The following is a 19,730-nucleotide window of genomic DNA, read 5'->3' on the forward strand; positions in this document are numbered from 1 at the left end:
ATCTGTCCTATACGTGATTAGAATTAAATGTTTCTTTTTTGTTGTTTTTGATCAACAACTGACTGTAGAGATTCTTGGACACACACACACATTACACAGAACAACGTTTACTCTCAACACACAGTGAAAGAACCTAGCTGCTGAATACTCCACCACTATACTACACAATTACTGGTAAGTGAAATATAAACATTTACCAGCCAGCTGCCAAAATACATTTTAGTCGCATAGCGTGGAATTTGGTCGCTAATGCGAACAATTTCCTCTCAGTTTAGTGGAGGGTTGTGCATAGAGTAGAGGATCGATCTTGAGATTTAAGAATAGATATTGAGATAAAACGAAGAGCACGATGCATCGGGAAATCTGTATTTTTACCCACCCCTAGTGTCATCATAAATCACAATAACAGAATGTAATTGGTGCATATTGTGGCCGCATATAGCGTGTTAGCGCATTAGTGCTTTAGCGCTTTGAAATCATAATGTAAACAAGACAAATTGTGCATTTTCTACTGCATACATATTAATTGAAATCTTCAACGACTGGTTAAAAAAAGCATCTTTTACTGATCTATTGTGAATTCTACTCATAGAATGAGGCATTAAGTCATTGATTACACATTTTAATGTCATATTATATTACATGTAGTCTTGGTCCTGGTATTTAAATGTACCTCTAAACATCTCTCACAGCAGTGTGGCAGGTGTTCACAAACAGTAAATCATTGCTCAGCTGTTTTGTACTTCTTTTTGGCTTTAAGCGAAGAATGAAGAACTTCTCCATGAGTGTGCTGGGGCCTTAGTGTATTCTTCATGCTGCTAAAAACACCACGGTAAAATGGTTATATATCATTTGTCACAATCAAAGTTCTGTGGTCAGTTTTCTCATTGTATATTGGCAGATTGTGGTGGTAAAATGCTCAGAATATTTATGCCTATTTTTATTTTATTTTTTTATTGTTCTCTTACACAAAATGTCTGCTGCAGATCTATGGATTGATAACGCTAAGCGTTGAACTTTTACTCATTCCCATTCACCTTGGCTGCACTGCTTAAAGAACAAAAGTTTAGGAGAATATTTGAGAAGTAAGCATCCCACCTTCAGATTCAGAGCAGCGTTTGAAGCTTTATGTGCCTGATAAGACTAAGCAAAAAGAGAGGAGTTGGAAGGAAAGGAGAGAAACACTCGTATGGCAACTCCTGCTGTGCTGGTGTCCACTCAGCTGCTGTTTGAGTTACAGAGAAGGAGAGAAAAAAAACAGCAGAGGGGGACAAAAAGAAGAAATAAAGGAGGTCTGTGCACTCTTTAAGTTTCTCTCTGAGTGACAGGAGTTGGAGGGATTTTGGGTTGTCTCTGTAACTGGGCTAAAACAGTAAGGGACAGAGAGATTAGAGTTTCTGCTTTGCGTCTGTTCTGCTGCATAATGTTGGTACTGTCCATAATTCAGTAAGGGGGTATGACTGTTCAGAAACAAAAGAGAGAAACAGAAAGAAAAAGAGAAAAAAGAGTGATGCAGTAAAAAGTGAAAAGTGAAAAGAACACAAAAACACGATTGTAAAAATTAAGCACGCACCAGATGACTGCGACTTACTTAATTAGCAGTGCATTCCGTTCTATTCATCATTGTGTCTTTACCCTCAGTGACCTCACAGAGAGGGAAGAGACAGGAGTTTTTGATGCTGTGAAAACTGCACTAGAAGACAAACAGAAAAGTTTCAGAGATCAGCTCACTGCTGCAGAAACTATTCAGAGCAGAAAGGGTCAGACTAGTGTGCCTGATTGCCAGGAATGGCTTTATTTAGCAGATGGTTTAATTAAAATGCACAATGAGGGGAAGAGAGGGGGAAAGAGAGAGAGATGGAGACAGACTGGCAGAGAAAGAAAGTTACAGGGAGAGAGAGAGAAAGAAAGAAGTAAATTAGCTGTGAATCTAACAAATGACTGTAATTAGAGAGGTAGCTACATGCAGAGATGGTGAAATGGGGCCAGTCACAACTGCAACTTCACAGGAACACAACAATTCCGAAGTCCATATTGAAAACAAACAGCTTACACCTTTCTAAACAGTTGGATCTCTGAGTTATTTAGTTCCATACATTACAGAATATATGAAGCTATTTGTCCTAGTTCAAATCTTCAGCTGTCTGGCAAAATGTTCCTGGCAAAAAGAGACCCAAAGCCATATTTTTTGCTACTGGCAATGGGCATATTGTCTATTTAAAGGTGATTTGGTGAGACCAGCTGTGCTACATGTAGAAATAAGAGATGCTATGAAGCTTATGCAGGAGAAGAGTCCAGCGCTCTGCAGCAGAATTTGAATAAGCTAACTTGCATTTACTGGACCTGCTCAATGTCTCTTTTTTTTCTCCTTCAATCCTGGGGCAAAATAAACTTAAAGTCAGAACACACACGATCGGTGTTTACTTTCCCAACAATCTCTCACAATTGGCAGAACAGAGCATTGATGCAACACAATGGAAACTCAGAAAATGACAAAAAAAAAAAAAAAAAAAAGAAGAGGAAAAAAAAAACAGACAGGTGTTGATATTACTGATAAAATGCAGGTGTACATAGGCTAGAGATGGCAGAGAAAACAAAAATAAATCTATGCTACATGAGCCTCTTGTCGTTGAGATTAGAGGCATTGGTACAGAGACAGGACACTGCACTATTAATGCAATACAGTTGAAACAATATTTTACTTGCTTACCAGTTTCAGTCGGCACTGATTAGGATCAAGACTGAAGAATAATGCAGTGAAAGCTGCTTTCAAGGCCCAAGTAAACAACAGGCTTTGAGGTGTGGGAGAGAAAGCGCCTTTTGCAGGCTTAACAATCAGCTCAGCTTGTGCTTTCCATCAACCATCTCAAAATATATAAATACTAAAGCTCCCTATTATGTTTCACAGACACATTCACAATCTTGTACAATCTTAAAAGGAGATTTATGTGAAAAATCTGTACAGCTAAATAAGTACATCTGTCAAATACAGCTAAATAAGAATTTGGCTTTCTTTTACATGAAGAACAGGCAATTCTTGGTTCACTGGTGCAAAACAATTAGTAGAACCTCAAATTATGATCAAGGTATGTCACACACTCAAACCAGTGAAGTAAATGTAATGATGTTAAAAAACTTTAGTAATTTTGTATGAAAGTAAAAAAAAATAAAAAAAAGATTGAAGAATAGAAAACAATTCTAGAGCAAATAGTTTTCCTAAAAGTTGTGAAATTTTAAATAATACCAAGCTATAGAAAGTCAGATTTTTAATCAAAATGTTTATTATGTTTCCAGGAGTGTTGGTTATTCCTGTTTTTGAGACAGACATTGCATCTGATTTTCTCTAAAGCTGCTTTGGAACAATGTGCATTGGGAAAAGCACAAATAAAAAAACTATACAAATAAAAATAATTTGACTTGATTGGACTTTTATGTTACATTGATTTTTTCTACTTTTGCAACAAAATCTCAATGTTCTCTCTTCGCACTGTCAAACAAACTTGTGATTGCTAGTGCTGAAGCATTTTACCAATCAAAAATTAGCATAATTAATTCTGATACAAGTAATGGCCAGCATCATCCAATCACTGCCAACCATGTTAAAATAAACATTATACATTATAAATATTGAATCTAAGTACTAATTACCATTGTCCCACATCTGCCAAACATGTTGAGTGGTTCAAACATCATCTGCAGCCTGAAACTGAACTTTTGAAAGGAAGTTTGGATTAAATGCACTTGGCTTCATAGGAAAGCTATAGGATGCTTCCTTGCCCCCTAGTTAGTGAATGAATTAACCTCCAGTGTGTTGTCTGTCTGCACTGGTCTCAGAACAGTTCGAAACGCACTGTATTTTCATCCTAACTCTATATAGAGCCTCTGAAAGCAATTTTTTTCTCAATGATAAAATGCACAATAAAGATAGGATTTCTAATGAAAACCTAGTGCTATCGTACACATTAGTGTACATTGTGGATATCAGATATCGGACATATCAGATAAAACTAGAGACTCTAATCTTTTGACTCAAACAGGTTTCAATGTAAAAACTTAATTAGGTTTCTTACCTGATGTAATTTTGTTGGCATTTCTCCCAAAGACAAACTCCATTGTGATCGGCACCATGTTGTTTTTCACATGACTCAATACGTCAAAAGTTTAACCCTTTACCGACAGCCGAGAGTCTCCTGAACTGAGATCAGGCGGTTTATGTGTTGCGTAAAAGAAGCCAGAATACAATGTTCACACATGTGTACGTGGGGTCGCACGAGGGTATGTAGGCTAATTCCTATCTATGATCTATGATTGGTGATGTTTGGAAAAAGATACTACTCTTAATTTTTCTACTATGAACATCTAAATTCTCTGTATGCACAGAGTACAGAATGAGGTCACATGTCAAGTAGCACAATACTGTTTAAAACATTAATCATTGAATATTTCATAAAGTTTCACAGAACTTTTTTAATGTAAATATCCTAAGCAGTAAACAGTATATACTGCACAGTATGCAGCAAGCAGTACGCTAGCACTCTTTTCCGAATGTAGCCATTGTTTACAAAAAATGTCTGCCCCTTTCGCTCTGCCTCCCACTTCCATTGTTTGTAAAACAGGTAGTCTCAGCCCAAACTCACACCACTGGTTGAGCCAGAAATTGACATGTCGGACTGCCCAACAAACAGAGCAATGTTTAAAAAGTACCACAGACTACTGGGATATTAACCCTCCAATGGCATACTTATAGTTGACTTTGCACGTTAAACTGAGATAGGAGAAAGTATTTTTTCATGCAAAAAAATTACACCATTCATCTTTAACCACTTTGCATGTATGATTAAACCAGTATGATCACTTGTCCAGGAGGCGTGCAATCAAAGTGGTTTGTTCTATATTCGCACCATTGCTTGCGCTGCATACCGTTGACCTGGAGAGAGGGACTGAAGTGGTTGTCATAATGAAAAACACTGCTCAAACATAATTTTCAACCATACAATATCCTTATTGTTTTGTTACCAACATTAAAATAATCACAGAAGTGATAAAGTTTATAATTAGTTTGAGAAGGCTGTTTTGATGCTGCAATGTTTTTTGACCTCAAACAAAAAATACATTAGGCAGTGGCAAATTCTCAGGGCCAGCAAAGCCTTATCTGCTGGTGTGACATGCCTATGTCTATAATCTTTTTGCCTATGTATTTGCAATTGCTTCCCATTCCTAATTCTGATCATTAGCAGACTTTGTCCATGTAGAAACTAATAGGGGTGGAAAGTTGATCTAATCATAATTTATTCCTTTACCCATATAAGCAAAGCATGAGTCTGAGCTTCACCCCTAAAAGGGATAGTTCACCCAAAAATGAAAATTCTCTCATCATTTACTCACCCTCATGCCATCACAGTTGTGTATGACTTTCTTACCTCTGCTAAACACAAATGAAAATTTGAAGAATATCTCAGCTCTGTGGTCCTCACAATGCAAGTGAATGGATACCAACACTTTTGAGCTCCAAAAGGACATAAAGGCAGCGTGAAAGTTATCCATATGACTCCAGTGGTTAAATCCATATCTTCAGAAGCAATATGATAGGTGTGGTTAAGAAACAGATCAATATTTAAGTCCTTTTTTACTATCAATCTCCATTTTCACTTTCACATTCTTCTTTTGTTTTTGGAGATTCACATTCTTCATGCATATCATCATGAAAAAGGACTTAAACCACTGGAGTTGTATGGATTACTTCTATGCTGCCTTTATGTGCTTCATGGAGCTTAAAAATTCTGGTACCCATTCACTTGTATAGTGAGGACCTACAGAGCTGAAATATTATTCTAAAAATCTTTGTTTGTGTTCAGCAGAAGAAATAAAGTCATACATGTCTGGGATGTCATGAGGGTGAGAAAATTATGAGAGAATTTTCATTTTTGGGTGAACTATCCCTTTAAGGCCTATGGAATTTCCACTGAATCCCTGAACAGTACAGATGAATAGGCATTTAATGTCAGATTCTCTAGGCAATCAGATTGTTTTATTTGTAATTAGTAGGTGTAGTCTTTTAGATATGTCATTGCTAAGGCCTTCTAGCGGGCCTTGAGTGACGCAATCATGCACTAAGTGGTATATGTAATTAGAAAGTGAAGAGCATGAGAGTAAGCATTGATTAACAAGCAAAAAGATATATGCAAAACATTCATAATAAAGTAAAAAATTAAGGCAGAAGGAAGATTTCCTGACATAAGCTTCTCTGATTTACGAGAAAGCCACAGGCCACTCTTCGACATGCTGAAAATGGAACTTACTGTTATGTATGCCATGGTTGTTCCCTATCTGTCACTCACTCGAAGTTGTGTCGATGTAGTGACACTAGGGGTCACTCTTGGGAGCCCGAGCCACCTCTGGTCTCTGATAAAAGGCAAATGAAAATTGGCGAGTGGTATTTGCATGCCACTATCCCGGACATACGGGTATAAAAGGAGCTGGTATGCAACCACTCATTCAGATTTTCTCTTCGGAGCCGAACGGTCATGCTCATTGAGCTGAATATCACTGTTCATTCACCTCTGCTGGATCTGACGGTGCATTTCAGCGGCTTCTCCCTCCTCTGCACTGGTGCACTGCAGAGAACGCCCCTGGGCGCTTCGGCAGAAAAACTAGAGACTATATTTTCTGAAAGAGCATTTTTCCCCTCTAAAAGAATATATATTTCTCTAAAAGAGCGCACACACGGAACGTCTTTTTAAAGACGCGTCTTTTCAAAGATGCCTTTCCAATTGTGTGTTATTCCTGGTTGCGGTCGTTATCTCTCAACTTCGGATGGTCATGATCACTGTCTTTCGTGTCTGGGCGCGACCCACACGGAAGCAGCGTTTGTGAATGGTTCATGTTCTCACTGCGAGAACATGACCATGGCAACATTGCAGTCGTGGCTTGCTTTCGTAAGAATAATGTATCTCCCCTGAACCCTTGTAGCTTGATGATTGGTTTCTGGGCTCGCAGCGCCGCTCAAAGCAGCCGCGCCCCACTCCCGTGCCATTCTTCCCGGAAGTGCATGAGGAGCTGACGAAGTCGTGGGAGGCACCTTTCACTGCCCAGCCCCGACTCCGCAGTTCCCCCGCTCTCACTACCCTCAATAGCGGGGCGGCCAAGGGCTATACGGCGATTCCCCCGGTGGATAAGGCACTCGCGGTGCACCTATGCCCGCAGAGTGCTGCCACCTGGCGTGGATGCCCTAAGCTCCCGTCCAAGCCCTGTAGGCTCACGTCGTCCCTGACGGCTAAAGCCTACAGTGCTGCTGGACAAGCTGCCTCTGCCCTGCACGCCATGGCTCTCCTGCAGGTCCACCAAACCAAGGAACTGAAAGAACTGCACGAGGGTAGTTCTGCCCCAGATTTGATGCAGGAACTGCGCTTGGTGACCGACCTCGCCCTCCGGGTGACGAAGGTCACGGCACGGTCTCTAGGGCAGACGATGGCCACACTAGTGGTCCAGGAGCGCCACCTTTGGCTCAACCTGGTTGAGATGGGCGAGGCCGACAAGACACGGTTCCTTGCTGCCCCCATTTCCCAGGCAGACCTATTTGGCAACACCGTCGAGGACTTTGCCCAGCAGTTCTCGACGGTAAAGCAGCAGACGGAGGCAATCCGGCACATCCTGCCCCGGCGCAGCTCAAGATCCCGCACCCCATTTGCTCGTCGCCAAGGGCATCCCCCTGTGGTGACTGCACCGGCTCAGCCACAGCCTGCCCCTTCGGCCCGGCCCCGGCATGGAGCCCACCGCAGGAAGCCGACGCCACCCGTATCACAGCCGGCGCCGAAGAACCCATGGAGGTCCTCGAAGTGCCCCTGAGATGGGCAACCCAGGGACGAGGGAACCCACTCACGTGGAGCTGGTAGGAAGACCACTCCATTCCCCGGTGGAGGGCCAGGTGGAAAATCTTTTGTTGCCATTTTGTTTGATTTCGCCGCATGCCCAAGTGGCTGTGGTACCCAACAGTTCAGCAAAAGAGCGGCTTCCTTCCTCCCTGGGTCACATATCTGGTGCGTACGGTCATCACCATGACTACCGTCCACGGGCTTTTTCTTGCAGGATTGGCGCTTCAGCGGTGCCCTTTCCGCCCCTGAGTGCCCAGCTGTGGCACACAGCCGCCCCCGATGTGGTAGACACGATCACTCATGATAGGGCCCCCTCTACGAGGCGCCTGTATGCTTTTAAGTGGCGTCTATTCGCTAAGTGGTGTTCTTCCCAATGCAAAGACCCCCAGAGATGCGCAGTCGGATCAGTGCTTTCCTTCCTGCAGGAGAGGTTGGAAGGGAGGCTGTCCCCTTCCACCTTGAAGGTGTACATTGCCGCCATAGCAGCACACCATGACGCAGTCGACAGTAAGTCCTTAGGGAAGCACGACCTGATCCTAAGAGGCACCAGGAGGCTGAATCCCTCTAGACCGCTCCTTGTTCCCTCATGGGATCTCATGGGATCTCCATAGTTCTTCAGGGTCTACAGAGAACCCCCTTTGAGCCTTTGCAGTCAGCCGAGCTTAAGGCACTCTCCTTGAGGACTGCCCTCCTGACTGCGCTCACTTCCATCAAGAGGGTAGGTGACCTGCAAGCGTTCTCTGTCAGCGAAACGTGCCTGGAGTTCGGTCCGTGTTACTCTCACGTGATCCTGAGACCCCGACCGGGTTATGTGCCCAAGGTTCCCACCACCCCTTTTAGGGACCAGGTGGTGAACCTGCAAGTGCTGCCCCTGGAGGTGGCAGACCCAGCCCTGTCGTTGTTGTGTCCGGTGCGTGCTTTACGCATCTATTTGGATCACACGCAGAGCTTTAGAATCTCTGAGCAGCTCTTTGTCTGCTTTGGTGCACAGCAGAAAGGAAGCGCTGTCTCCAAGCAGAGGATCGCCCACTGGCTCGTTGACGCTATAACTATGGCATATCTCGCCCAGAACATGTCGCCCCCAGTAGGGCTACGAGCCCATTCTACCCGAGGTGTAGCGGCTTCCTACGCCCTGGCCAGAGGTGCCTCTCTAACAGACATTTGCAGAGCAGCGGGCTGGGCAACACCCAACACCTTTGCAAGGTTCTACAACCTCCGGGTGGAACCGGTTTCATCCCAGGTAGTGGCACGCAACACAAGCGGATAAGCCCGGGATAGCTGGCCGGGTGTATCACTTGCACATAGCGCCTTCCACTTCCCTTGGAGCTGAAGACGTGCGCCGTTAATTCCCAGTAGTGTTCACAAACTTTGTTCCCTGGTTGACTTCCTCCGAGCCCTGTGGCAGTCAAGTTTTCGGAGAGACTCGCTGCCAGCCCAGTACACACGCTAAGAGCCCTGTTCTGGGGTAGGTGCTCCGCATGTGGCGGTTCCCTGTAAGGCTAACCCCATGTGATTACATATTTTCCGCTAGTTCGTTTCCCTGTTGGCACACTGCGTCTTCCTTGGGCAGAGCCCCTCTGCCCCAGTCTCCACGTTTGTAGTAACTCCTCCCCCATTGGGCAGGACCTTGAAGGCTCTCCACATGGTTGGAAAGACCATGTGACATATTCTTCCACTTAAATATCCCCCCCTCTCTTTGGGCGAGGTGTGGTCTCCGCGGTGTCTTCCCCTTGGGAGGGACACCCCCCGACTAGACCTGGCGGCCCAGTCGGATATCCCCCTTCTTTTTTAGGGAGTGGAAAAAGAGAAGGGGAAAAGATGCCATGACTGGGTTAAGCCTGTCTCCATCTTTGGGTAGTCGACTTGTCCCCAAAAAGGGCTGTTCGACGCTCATAACTATGTTGGGGGAGGTTACGTGTCAACCTGGTGTGCTGGCTATGAGGCACACAGCAGTCTGCCCACCACACACCGCCAGTTCACGTAACACAGTTCAGCCAGTTGTGGTGTTTCGTATTGGGACCCCTAGTGTCACTACATCGACACAACGTCGAGTGAGTGACAGATAGGGAACGTCATGGTTACTGGTGTAACCTCTGTTCCCTGATGGAGGGAACGAGAAGTTGTATCCCTCCTGCCACAACGCTGAACTACCCGCTGAAATGGCCGGACCTTATATCGGCTCCTCAGCATAAAACCTGAATGAGTGGTTGCATACCAGATCCTTTTATACCCGTATGTCCGGGGGAGTGGCATGCAAATACCACTCGCCAATTTTCATTGGCCTTTTATCAAAGACCAGAGGTGTCTCGGGCTCCCAAGAGTGACCCCTAGTGTCACTACATCGACACAACGTCTCGTTCCCTCCATCAGGGAACAGAGGTTACACCAGTAACCATGACGATTTCCACTGATTTACAAACTAGTTTGTTTGGCTGCAATAATTCCAGTGTCTACTGCTTCAGCAGAGAGATACTTTTTGTCTTGTTGTATACATTGCAGTGTAGCATTGGGTTCTCAGTTCGTCAAGCATTGAAGGTTCTAAAAATCTTGCCCTTTCAGCTGATGTACTGGAAGTGGTGAGAATAAGTGACGGATGGAATGGGAGAAAGCTCAAGTGGACTAACTAGTTTATACATTCTTTGTTTGACATCAGAAAACATGGCCACATCACTGCATCAAAAAAGGTCAGCTATGACTGTAACAGCTTTAAACTTTTATTTTGTGATTATTTGAACGTTTGTAACACGAAAAATAAAGATCTTGTGACATTGAAAAGACTATTTGAGCAGCTAATTCATAATGACAACTGCTTCAGTCCCTATCTGCAGGTAAACAGCAGCACAAATGCAGATCGCACTGGTTTGATCCTACACCTCTGAGCCCAGCCTAGTGTAATCACACTGGTTTGATCGTGAGTACGAAAGGGTTAAGTTTTGTGTGGGCATTTTTTTAAATGTCAATTGGTACTATCTGTTGGCTGCAACATTATATATAATTTCCAGTGATTTCTGAATGGCATGAATCACATTTAAAGCCAAGACTTAAAATGCATGTGCCACCACTGGTATTATTAACCAGTTAGTCCACTTGAGCCTTCTCCCAGTTCATCTTTCAATCATTTTCATGACAAACTCAGCATCTCATGCAGCACTGCAATGTAAACAACATGGCTGAACACATACTGGTAATCGTATTTGCAGTTGCATCTTAATAATCAAAACCAGTCTATATAAATGTATTAAAATCACAATATAGGTTTTTTAATATACAATCAGTTTTCCAGTGCTTCTGCTGTGAAGTATAAGGTGACATTTGTAAGATGCAATGCGCATTCATGCTGGGGGGATTAGTCAGTACAGTTTGAACATATTTGCGAACAAGGTTAGGAGGTAAGGAACATCCAAACTAGACTTAAGCTTTTAGGTTTAACAACTTCAGAACATTCTGAGCAAAAAGGAAGACACACAAATAGAGCGTGCCAAGCATTCTAAACCCTTAAGGCCAAAAATGTCCCCTAGAAGATCTGCGAAACACAGGGCGGCGATGGGTGGTGAGATTCTAAAGTGCCACAACAGTAGGAGGCGCCCCAGAGCATTACCTCAGCAGCAGTAAAGATGTCTGTCTTTCTTTTACTCTAATTCTGTCCCTGACACACACACACAAAAAAAACACACACACACACACACACACACACAGAAAGAGGTTCAACCATGCTGAGCAACTGGCCTCTGATGGGCAGGTGAGATCTTATTATGGATTCAGTTTGCAGCAAGTGCCGCCCTGACGCTGGGGATCTGATTAGGGCTTTGACAGGTGCCAGTGCGATTACAGGCCTAATCTGAAGAGTGATCTGCTTAGATAATGTGTAGAGAGAAAGAAAGAGACAGATGTGGCAGGAAACTGGGGAGGCAGGTAGTAGAGAGCACTGAAAGGCCTCATGACAACATAGCTTTACTTTTTATGTACTCACTAAGTCTAAATTATATCACAGACAGTGTGCTATTTTAGGAGTGATACTTCAGCAAGTGCATTCAACAAATACTGAGAGAGAATGAGCATAGAAGAAGAGTGCCTCTCACACTACAGAATCTTTAAAGACTTGGAGAATGGTAGAAATGCTCAGTTATGATAATGAAGGGAATATAATGATGCCTCTGACTCCCAGTTCCATCTCCAATTCTCTCACATGTAGAGAGAACCTCCCCACAGGCTGCTGCAGCCTGAACCAGGTCAGTCACTGATGTCTCTATCAGCATTGTCCCTTCCCCTTTCCATACAGGAGATATACTTGGATCACAGGATCACCGCTTAATTCACTCATCTCCTTTCACCAGCTGCCAGGAATGGGGCTTTTCTCAGTCAATAAAAAGCAGAAAAAATAGCAGAGAGTGAGAAAGAGATCGAGAATGAAGCAGGATTTTCTGAAATAACTCACCAAGACATAGGCCATCACTCTCTTCATAGCCTATGCTGCAGACACAACGCCCCAGTGGCACCAGCCAATCACCATCAGCTCCACAGTACAGCTTGGGTGTGTCCCGTTCCTCAGCGTTCTCAACACATGCCCCCCTGACCTCCACCAAAGACGAGGTGTCCACCCGTGGTACAGTGTCCGGGAAGGCGGCTAGATTTCTCAGGGTGGATGGGCACTTTTTGTAATAAACTCTCACGGACACAAGGGCTATACATGCACCCACATCCTGGAAGGCCAAGTAGAAACCCTTTCGAGCTATTGGTCCCACTTCCCGCACCTCGGTATTGAGCCTTAGAACACGATCACCCAAGTCTGTCTGTGTGAAACTTTCATCGGCGGCAATGGTATCAATTTTGGCATAGTCGTTGGGATGAAAATGAGCTGTGGCACCATGCGGCTCATCTGTCTCAAAGTAGAGGAGGTTAAAAGTCTCCTTACAGGTGCCAGAGACCCAGGGGATACTGTTGCAGTCCCGCAGGGTGAAGCGAAGCTCCACGTAGATCTTCTGTGCAGCCTGACGGGATATCCAGTTGGTACGGAGCCAGTTGTTCTGGTTGGGTTCCATTACGTGGCACACCTGGAAAGTGTGGATGGGCCGGTTATGCTCATCCATCTCTGTGATGGCATCCCACTGTGAAGAACAAAGGACAGAGGAGTGAGAAGATAGATAGTGGGATAATTAGAGAAAGCGATAGAAATGAGTGAATGCACATTATTATTACTTACAGTATATCACTTTTTTTTTCTCCCCAATTTGGCATGTCCAATTCCCAATGCACTCTAAGTCCTTGTGGTAGCATAGTGCATGGATGCAGCATCATTCAAACACAGTAGTTTTCAGTTATAGATGCCATTGTAGAAAATCAGTATGCCATGATTAATTTTAATCCACGAATGAACGTGTCCAATAACAGGGCAGTCACTGAGATTAAAGGGTTAGTTCACCCAAAAATGAAAATTCTCTCATCATTTACTCACCCTCATGCCATCCCAGATGTGTATGACTTTCTTTCTTCTGTGGAACACAAACGAAGAGTTTTAGAAGAATATCTCAGATCTGTATGTCCATACAATGCAAGTGAATGGTGATCAAACTCCAAAAGCTCCAAAAAGGAGATAAAGCCAGTATAAAAGTAATCCAAATTACTTCAGTAGTTTAATCAATGTCTTCTGAAGTGATCCAGTTGGTTTTTGGTGAGAACAGACCAAAATATAACTCATTTTATACTGTACATCTTGACAGCAGTCTACTTGGAGATCATGATTTCAAGCTTGATTAGACTTCCAATAGTGCCATCTTGCACTCTGCACATGCGTCAAGTGCTAGGAAGTGTAATCGAGCTTGAAATCATGATCATGTCTAGAAACTGCTGTCAAGATGTACAGGGAAAAGGTAGTTACATTTTGGTTTGTTCTCACCCAAAATCAATTGGATCGCTTCAGAATACATTAATTAATTAATTAATTAATTAAACTTGAGTCTTGTGGATTACTTTTCTACTGACTTTATCTCCTTTTTGGAGCTTCAAAGGTCTGGCCACCATTCACTTGCATTGTATGGACCTACAGAGCTGAGATATTCTTCTAAAAATCTTTGTGTTTTGCAGAAGAAAGTCATACACATCTGGGATGGCATGAGGATGAGTAAATGATGAGAGATTTTATTTTTTATTTTTTTATTTTTTTATTTTTTTAATGAGGAAAAAATTACTGAGTGCACCTTTAACAAACTTCTATTTTTAAATGCTTAGCTTGAAAAGTGGGATTACATTTTTACATAAGCTTATACTTTCTATAAATTAAATGCCACTCAGTTCAATATTTAGTCTTATAATACAAAGACATTCATACATTTTTAATTGTACCACAAGTGGCCAACAACTTTTTGGAGACACTTTATGTTAGAAATGCAAACACTGCAATTATGCAATGGGGTGACTTGATGAGATTTTTTTTTTTTTTTGTACTTTTTTAGTCAGCTCGGTTGCTTTCTCTGACAGGACTACGTCTCACAAGTGCCTCACTGTTATGGTATTCACTGCTCAAGAAGTTTTGTTAGGGATGCATGTAATGCACAGGTAAATGGACATTTTCATTGCATTGCATAGTGTAGGGTACATTTATTACCAGTACATTCAAAATCTTGAAATCGATTGAATTGATTTGTATTGACAAAACTCTGTGTATGTCAATGACAACAATTTTAAGTTCTCTAAACAGCAAAATATTGCCTAAATATCAAGCAAAATGTTAGAAATTCTCTGCCAATATCTGGTACTACCCCCTACAGTGAACCACTTATCTATTTCATAAGCTGATTGCACCATTCCCCCCAAAAAAGCAACACAACTTCATGACAAATACAATATAGCATAAACAGTAGCTTTGAATTATATATTTTTCCTCCCTACTGATAGCAAAATATGACTGCCAATATATTTCATTGTCACATCTAGGTACTGCGAGACTCCTTACTACCATTTTTAAGAGTCTTACATAATTTTTAGCTGTTACCTCTAGGCTCTGATGTGCTACACTTTTGCTAGGTAATGCCAAGGCTATGAACACAGCAGGGAATAACAGGCTAATAGATGTACCAAAGCCACTAGCTACAGCTGAATAAAGCAGTAATGACATGATGTCTGACCATGATATTATTGCTCCCCTTTGAGAGACTTTCTACATTTTTCTCTCTCTTACACTCTCTTGTTCTCTTTCCACACATGTTCTATTCCACATGATACGTTTCCGCACATTCCTGCAATCTTTACCACAAGCTTTCAGTCGCCCTTCAACACAATCTCTTTCCCACATGCTCTCACTCATTTTCCCACACACTGTCACTATGCCAACCACCCATCGATAGCTTTCTTATTATCAATCCATTCCCTCATTCTGTCGTCTACATACCCTTTTACTTCTTCCAACTTTTTACTTTTCATCACATTTTTCTTCTCTCTCTCGTACACACTATTTTACCAATCCTCTAAATATCTTTCCTCCAGTCATCTCTCTTTCCTCTTCTTGTTCTTTTATTTCTTACCTCCCTAATCTCTCTCCGTCTGATAATTAATTAAGAAGGACGCACTCCATTAGCACTAAAGCCTCTACTTATTCACTTTCATTATTGCAGTGATAAGCACAGCCTTCCCTAATAGCCTCTCAATCAGAAACTTGCTGTATCATAGTCCTGATGTGTCTTTATAGCTCTTCACAATAGGCTGCTGTTTACCTCCATAAGTTTGTTTGCAAGAGCAAGTTTCAAATTTCCAAACAATATATAGACATTTGGTTAACTTTGAAACTATTGACTATTTGCCCTTATTTGTTATGCATTTTACTACAGTAGATTTTTGCTGAGGTCACTTCTAGTGTACAGTAAGATATTATCTAGGGCACTAAAACTCTTAATTTTTATGACTGACTAAGTTTACATGGATACCAGAAAGTGGCTTATTGCTAGAAAGTGGTGTATTGCGAGAAAGCAGCGTTCCGGTTTACATGCACTGTATAAGTGGCGTATTCTTAACTCCCATATACAGGCGGCTCGGTAAGCAGCTTTCTCCACAGCGACCGTAATTTCCCACGACACTTGTCTAAATAACAAACATGGCATCTGAGGAAGACTTCACTGTTTTATTCCCTGTTTCTTCGCTTTATTTTCAGATATTACAGGGTTGTTGCTGTGTTTGTTTCCTTAACTTTCTGTTGCGACCTGCAGTGGAATTGCACTGCAATAGTGGGGCTTCCCTCATACCTTAAACTCCGGGATTCCCCCAATGTACGAGTGCATTTACGCAAATGTGAGGGACCATCAATATTTTACATTAGTGTGTATAAATGAGCATAGTGTATAGTGAATTTGCTTTTCCTACTGTACACACAGAAATGTTGAATTCTTTCTGCTGTGTTGACTTGTTGTTGGGCTCCACCCTATTATGTTAGTTATCTGGTCTGTTCATGCACATGTACATGCGCACTCTTCAAAAACCTGTAACAATGCTGCATATACATTTGCATGACCACATAAGCTGCATTCTCCAGGAGAAACCTGGGTGTGTTAAACATCTTTCTCTTACAGTTTTTCTTGACTGCTTAAACACAAAAACTGATTCCTGTAGCACAAGAAAAACATAAGAAAAACACACACACATTTCCCATAACCGTAAACACTATTCACCTGTTTCCACACGTTTCAATATTCAAAACTCTTTCTGCAAAAATGTACACGAAAGTGGCCAAATAAATCATTAATTTCATTATATGTTCATTTAGCAAACACATGCTCTCAATATAATTAACTCAATTCACCACAACTTAAACTTAAAGAGCACACCTTTCTCCAGGTGCAAACATTAAGCATCAAAATTGTTAACACACCAATCAGAATTACAGGGTCAATAAATAGGGCCTAGAGGTATGTCCATGTGCTTTGGAACAATGGATCCTAACACTGTCAAAGTTGCAAGAAGTGGACGACGACGACGACGACGACGACGACGACGACAACAACAACAACAACTACAAAGATCTCAGTAACCTCAGATGAAATCTGTGCCACCCTAGTTCATCATGTGCTCATATGTGGGAGAACTATGAGAGAAGCTGGACAGCTAGTGCAACCCAACCTAAGCTGTTACATGGCTGCATCCATTGTCAGTATTTTCAGAAGGGAAAACCGGTAATTTGCCTTGTTACTGTGATACATGTAATGTTGTAGATATAGACTGAATCTCTACTTTGTTCTCAGTGTAGTTTTTACCATAGTAATGGATGGCCATAGGTCAGTAATGATCAAATTTAATTTCTGCAGAACTAAGAGGCAGCCATCTATTGGAGGTAGGCGGAGACTTCTCACAGCTGAGCAGGACACTGCCCTGGTGAATATGGTGATTGCCAATAATGCCATCCTTTTGAGGGAAATTCAAACCCAAATAGTTGAAGACCAGGTAGTCTTCCAAGGAACTGACAGCATCAGCATTTCCACCATTGACTGGATCGTTCAGAAGAACCACATGAGGAAAAAGCAGCTGTACCTTGTGCCTTTAAGTGCCTTGTGAGTTAAAAAGCAACGATTTCAATATGTGCAGGTAATTGCTATTCTGTAAAGAATTGTTATAGTATGGCCCATCTCTCCAGCATATCAATATAGTAATGTTACAGTAACTGCAGTACACAGTCTTTCATTCCAGTACAGTAGTACATTAGAGTACTGTATCTGTAGCATATTAAAATGTGTTTTCTGTATAGAATCTTTGAGCTGAATGCTATGGCTGACCCACATGAGTATATTTTCATCGAGGCAGTGTTTAACCTAACAAAAACGTACAAAAGGGGGTGCAACATCCTTGGTCACCATGCCATCATATTTATGGCCACCTGGCCAGAGAGGAGGCGACGTCACCCTATGTGCAGCCATCATCTATCGTGGCGTCCTACACTGCCACGTCAAAGTGGGTCCAGACAACATGGCACAACTCCTTCAATTTCTAGATCAGCTGCACAATAACATTCTTCAAGAGAAAGGGAAGCCAGGGCAACTAAAGGAAGCCCAATATGTTGTCATTTGTGATAACATGAGTTTCCATCGGGCTGCCCTGGTTCGTGCCTCTTTCAATGACCACCCCAGGTTCACTGTTCTTCTTTTCTTTTTTTTGCCAGCATATTCCCCATTTCTGAATCCAATTGAGGAATCTTTCTCAGCATGGCGGTGGAGCGTGTATGACTGCAACCCCCATGCACCACAAAACCTCCTGGAGGCAATGGTGGACACCTGTGGTGATGTGCCTGTGGCGTCTATCCAGGACTATCTAAGGCACACAAGGGCATTTTTCCCACGCTGCCTGGCAAGAGCAAACATAATGTGACGTTGATGAGATATTATGGCCTGACCCAGACCTGAGAAGAGCTGATGAGAACACTGATGCTGAGTAACCTGTACATCTGCTGCATTTGGAAATAAAGCTTTTGGAAATTGGGTATTTTACTGTGCATGGACTCTTCCTTACTGTTTTGTCAGTGTGAAATTTTAAAGGACAGGTTTTTGAACAAAACAGCATATACAGTAGTATTCCCTTATCCACTAATGTTAGAGGTATTTACAGTATTACAGTACTGTTTTGAATTTCTCTCGCCAGGGTGTTCCTGAAAGGGTTTTCTGGATAGTCAGTGCTGTGATTTTACAAAGTTCCAAATTATTTCTCAAACCTATTCTAAACATTTTGGTAGCAGTGTTTTGAATTAATCCCTCCAGTGTGTAACAAACAGTCATGTAGTCTGTTTTTGACAGCTTGTGTGTGTTGTCTGAGGGCAAAGTTTGAATTGGGACCCAGAAGTTAAATGTTTATACCATTTGGTGTGTTTTTAAAATGGTGTTTGAAACTGGTGTGTTGTTCCAGGAATTGTCTAAGCAATTGAGGAAAAAACAAAAACTGTAATCCCTTAAACGGCGTAAGGATATTTATGTTTTTGTTTTACGTGACATTTCAGAACGCTGCTTCCTGCAAAAAACTGGCATAAACAGTTTTCTTAAGTGCATGTAAAAGTGGTCACTAAAGGCATATTCACATCAATACATTTTTGCACAAAACAAAGATTACAACAATAAACAAAACTATGCATGTTTATAGAGTCTAAAATACTATATTTATAGTATTTGTATTTATTTTTTTATTCAGAGGCTAAGTGGGGGGCCTGGGCTGCTCCGCAAGTAAAGATGCTGACTACCACACCTGGAGTTGCAAGTTCAAATACAAGGAGTGCTGAGTGACTCCAGTCAGGCTTCCTAAGCAACCAATTGGCCCAGTTGCTAGGGTCAGTAGGGTCACATTGGGTTAACGTCTTTGGTCACTATAATGTGGTTCTCGCTCTCGGTGGGGCGTGTGTCGAGTTGTGCGCGGATGCCACAGAGAATAGCATGAGCCTTCACACGTGCTAGGTCTCCACGGTAACGTGCTCAGCAAGCCATGTGATGTGCAGATTGACTGTCTCGGACACGGAGGCAACTGAGATTCATCCTCCGCCACCTGGATTTAGGCAAGTCACTACACCACCACAAGGACTTAGAACGCATTGGGAATTAGGCATGCCAAATTGGAGAAAATCCAACAACAATAACAAAAAAAAAAAAAAAGCTATTCAGAGGCTAAGTAAACCCTTTTTTTTTTTTTTTTTCAATACCTGTTCAGTATCCAAACTTTATTTTTGGTGCAAACAATTGTTTGCATATGTTTCAGACTTGTTCTTATTTAGTTTGGGGGTGCCCAGGTCTTTATGCATATACGGTATATTAATTTATTGAGGTAGATTTATTAGCATTGCCTTTGCATTTAAAAATTTACAGTATAAACCACCATGGAGTCTGTGGACTGTGTACCAACACCTGA

The 19,730-nt window shown here is 42.2% G+C and overlaps 1 protein-coding gene across 2 annotated transcripts in view; it reads right to left on the minus strand.

Annotated features, from left to right (window-relative positions):
- LOC127444014 (ephrin type-A receptor 6-like) overlaps positions 1–19,730 on the minus strand; it is a 220,984-nt gene that overhangs the window by 142,046 nt on the left and 59,208 nt on the right. For both annotated transcript variants that reach the window (XM_051703148.1, XM_051703147.1), the window contains exon 3: positions 12,307–12,976. In XM_051703148.1, coding sequence (XP_051559108.1) covers positions 12,307–12,976 — 670 coding nt within the window. The remainder of the gene's footprint in view (positions 1–12,306; positions 12,977–19,730) is intronic.

The sequence above is a fragment of the Myxocyprinus asiaticus genome, chromosome 7 (assembly GCF_019703515.2).
Source record: "Myxocyprinus asiaticus isolate MX2 ecotype Aquarium Trade chromosome 7, UBuf_Myxa_2, whole genome shotgun sequence".
In the NCBI taxonomy this organism is placed as follows: domain Eukaryota; kingdom Metazoa; phylum Chordata; class Actinopteri; order Cypriniformes; family Catostomidae; genus Myxocyprinus; species Myxocyprinus asiaticus.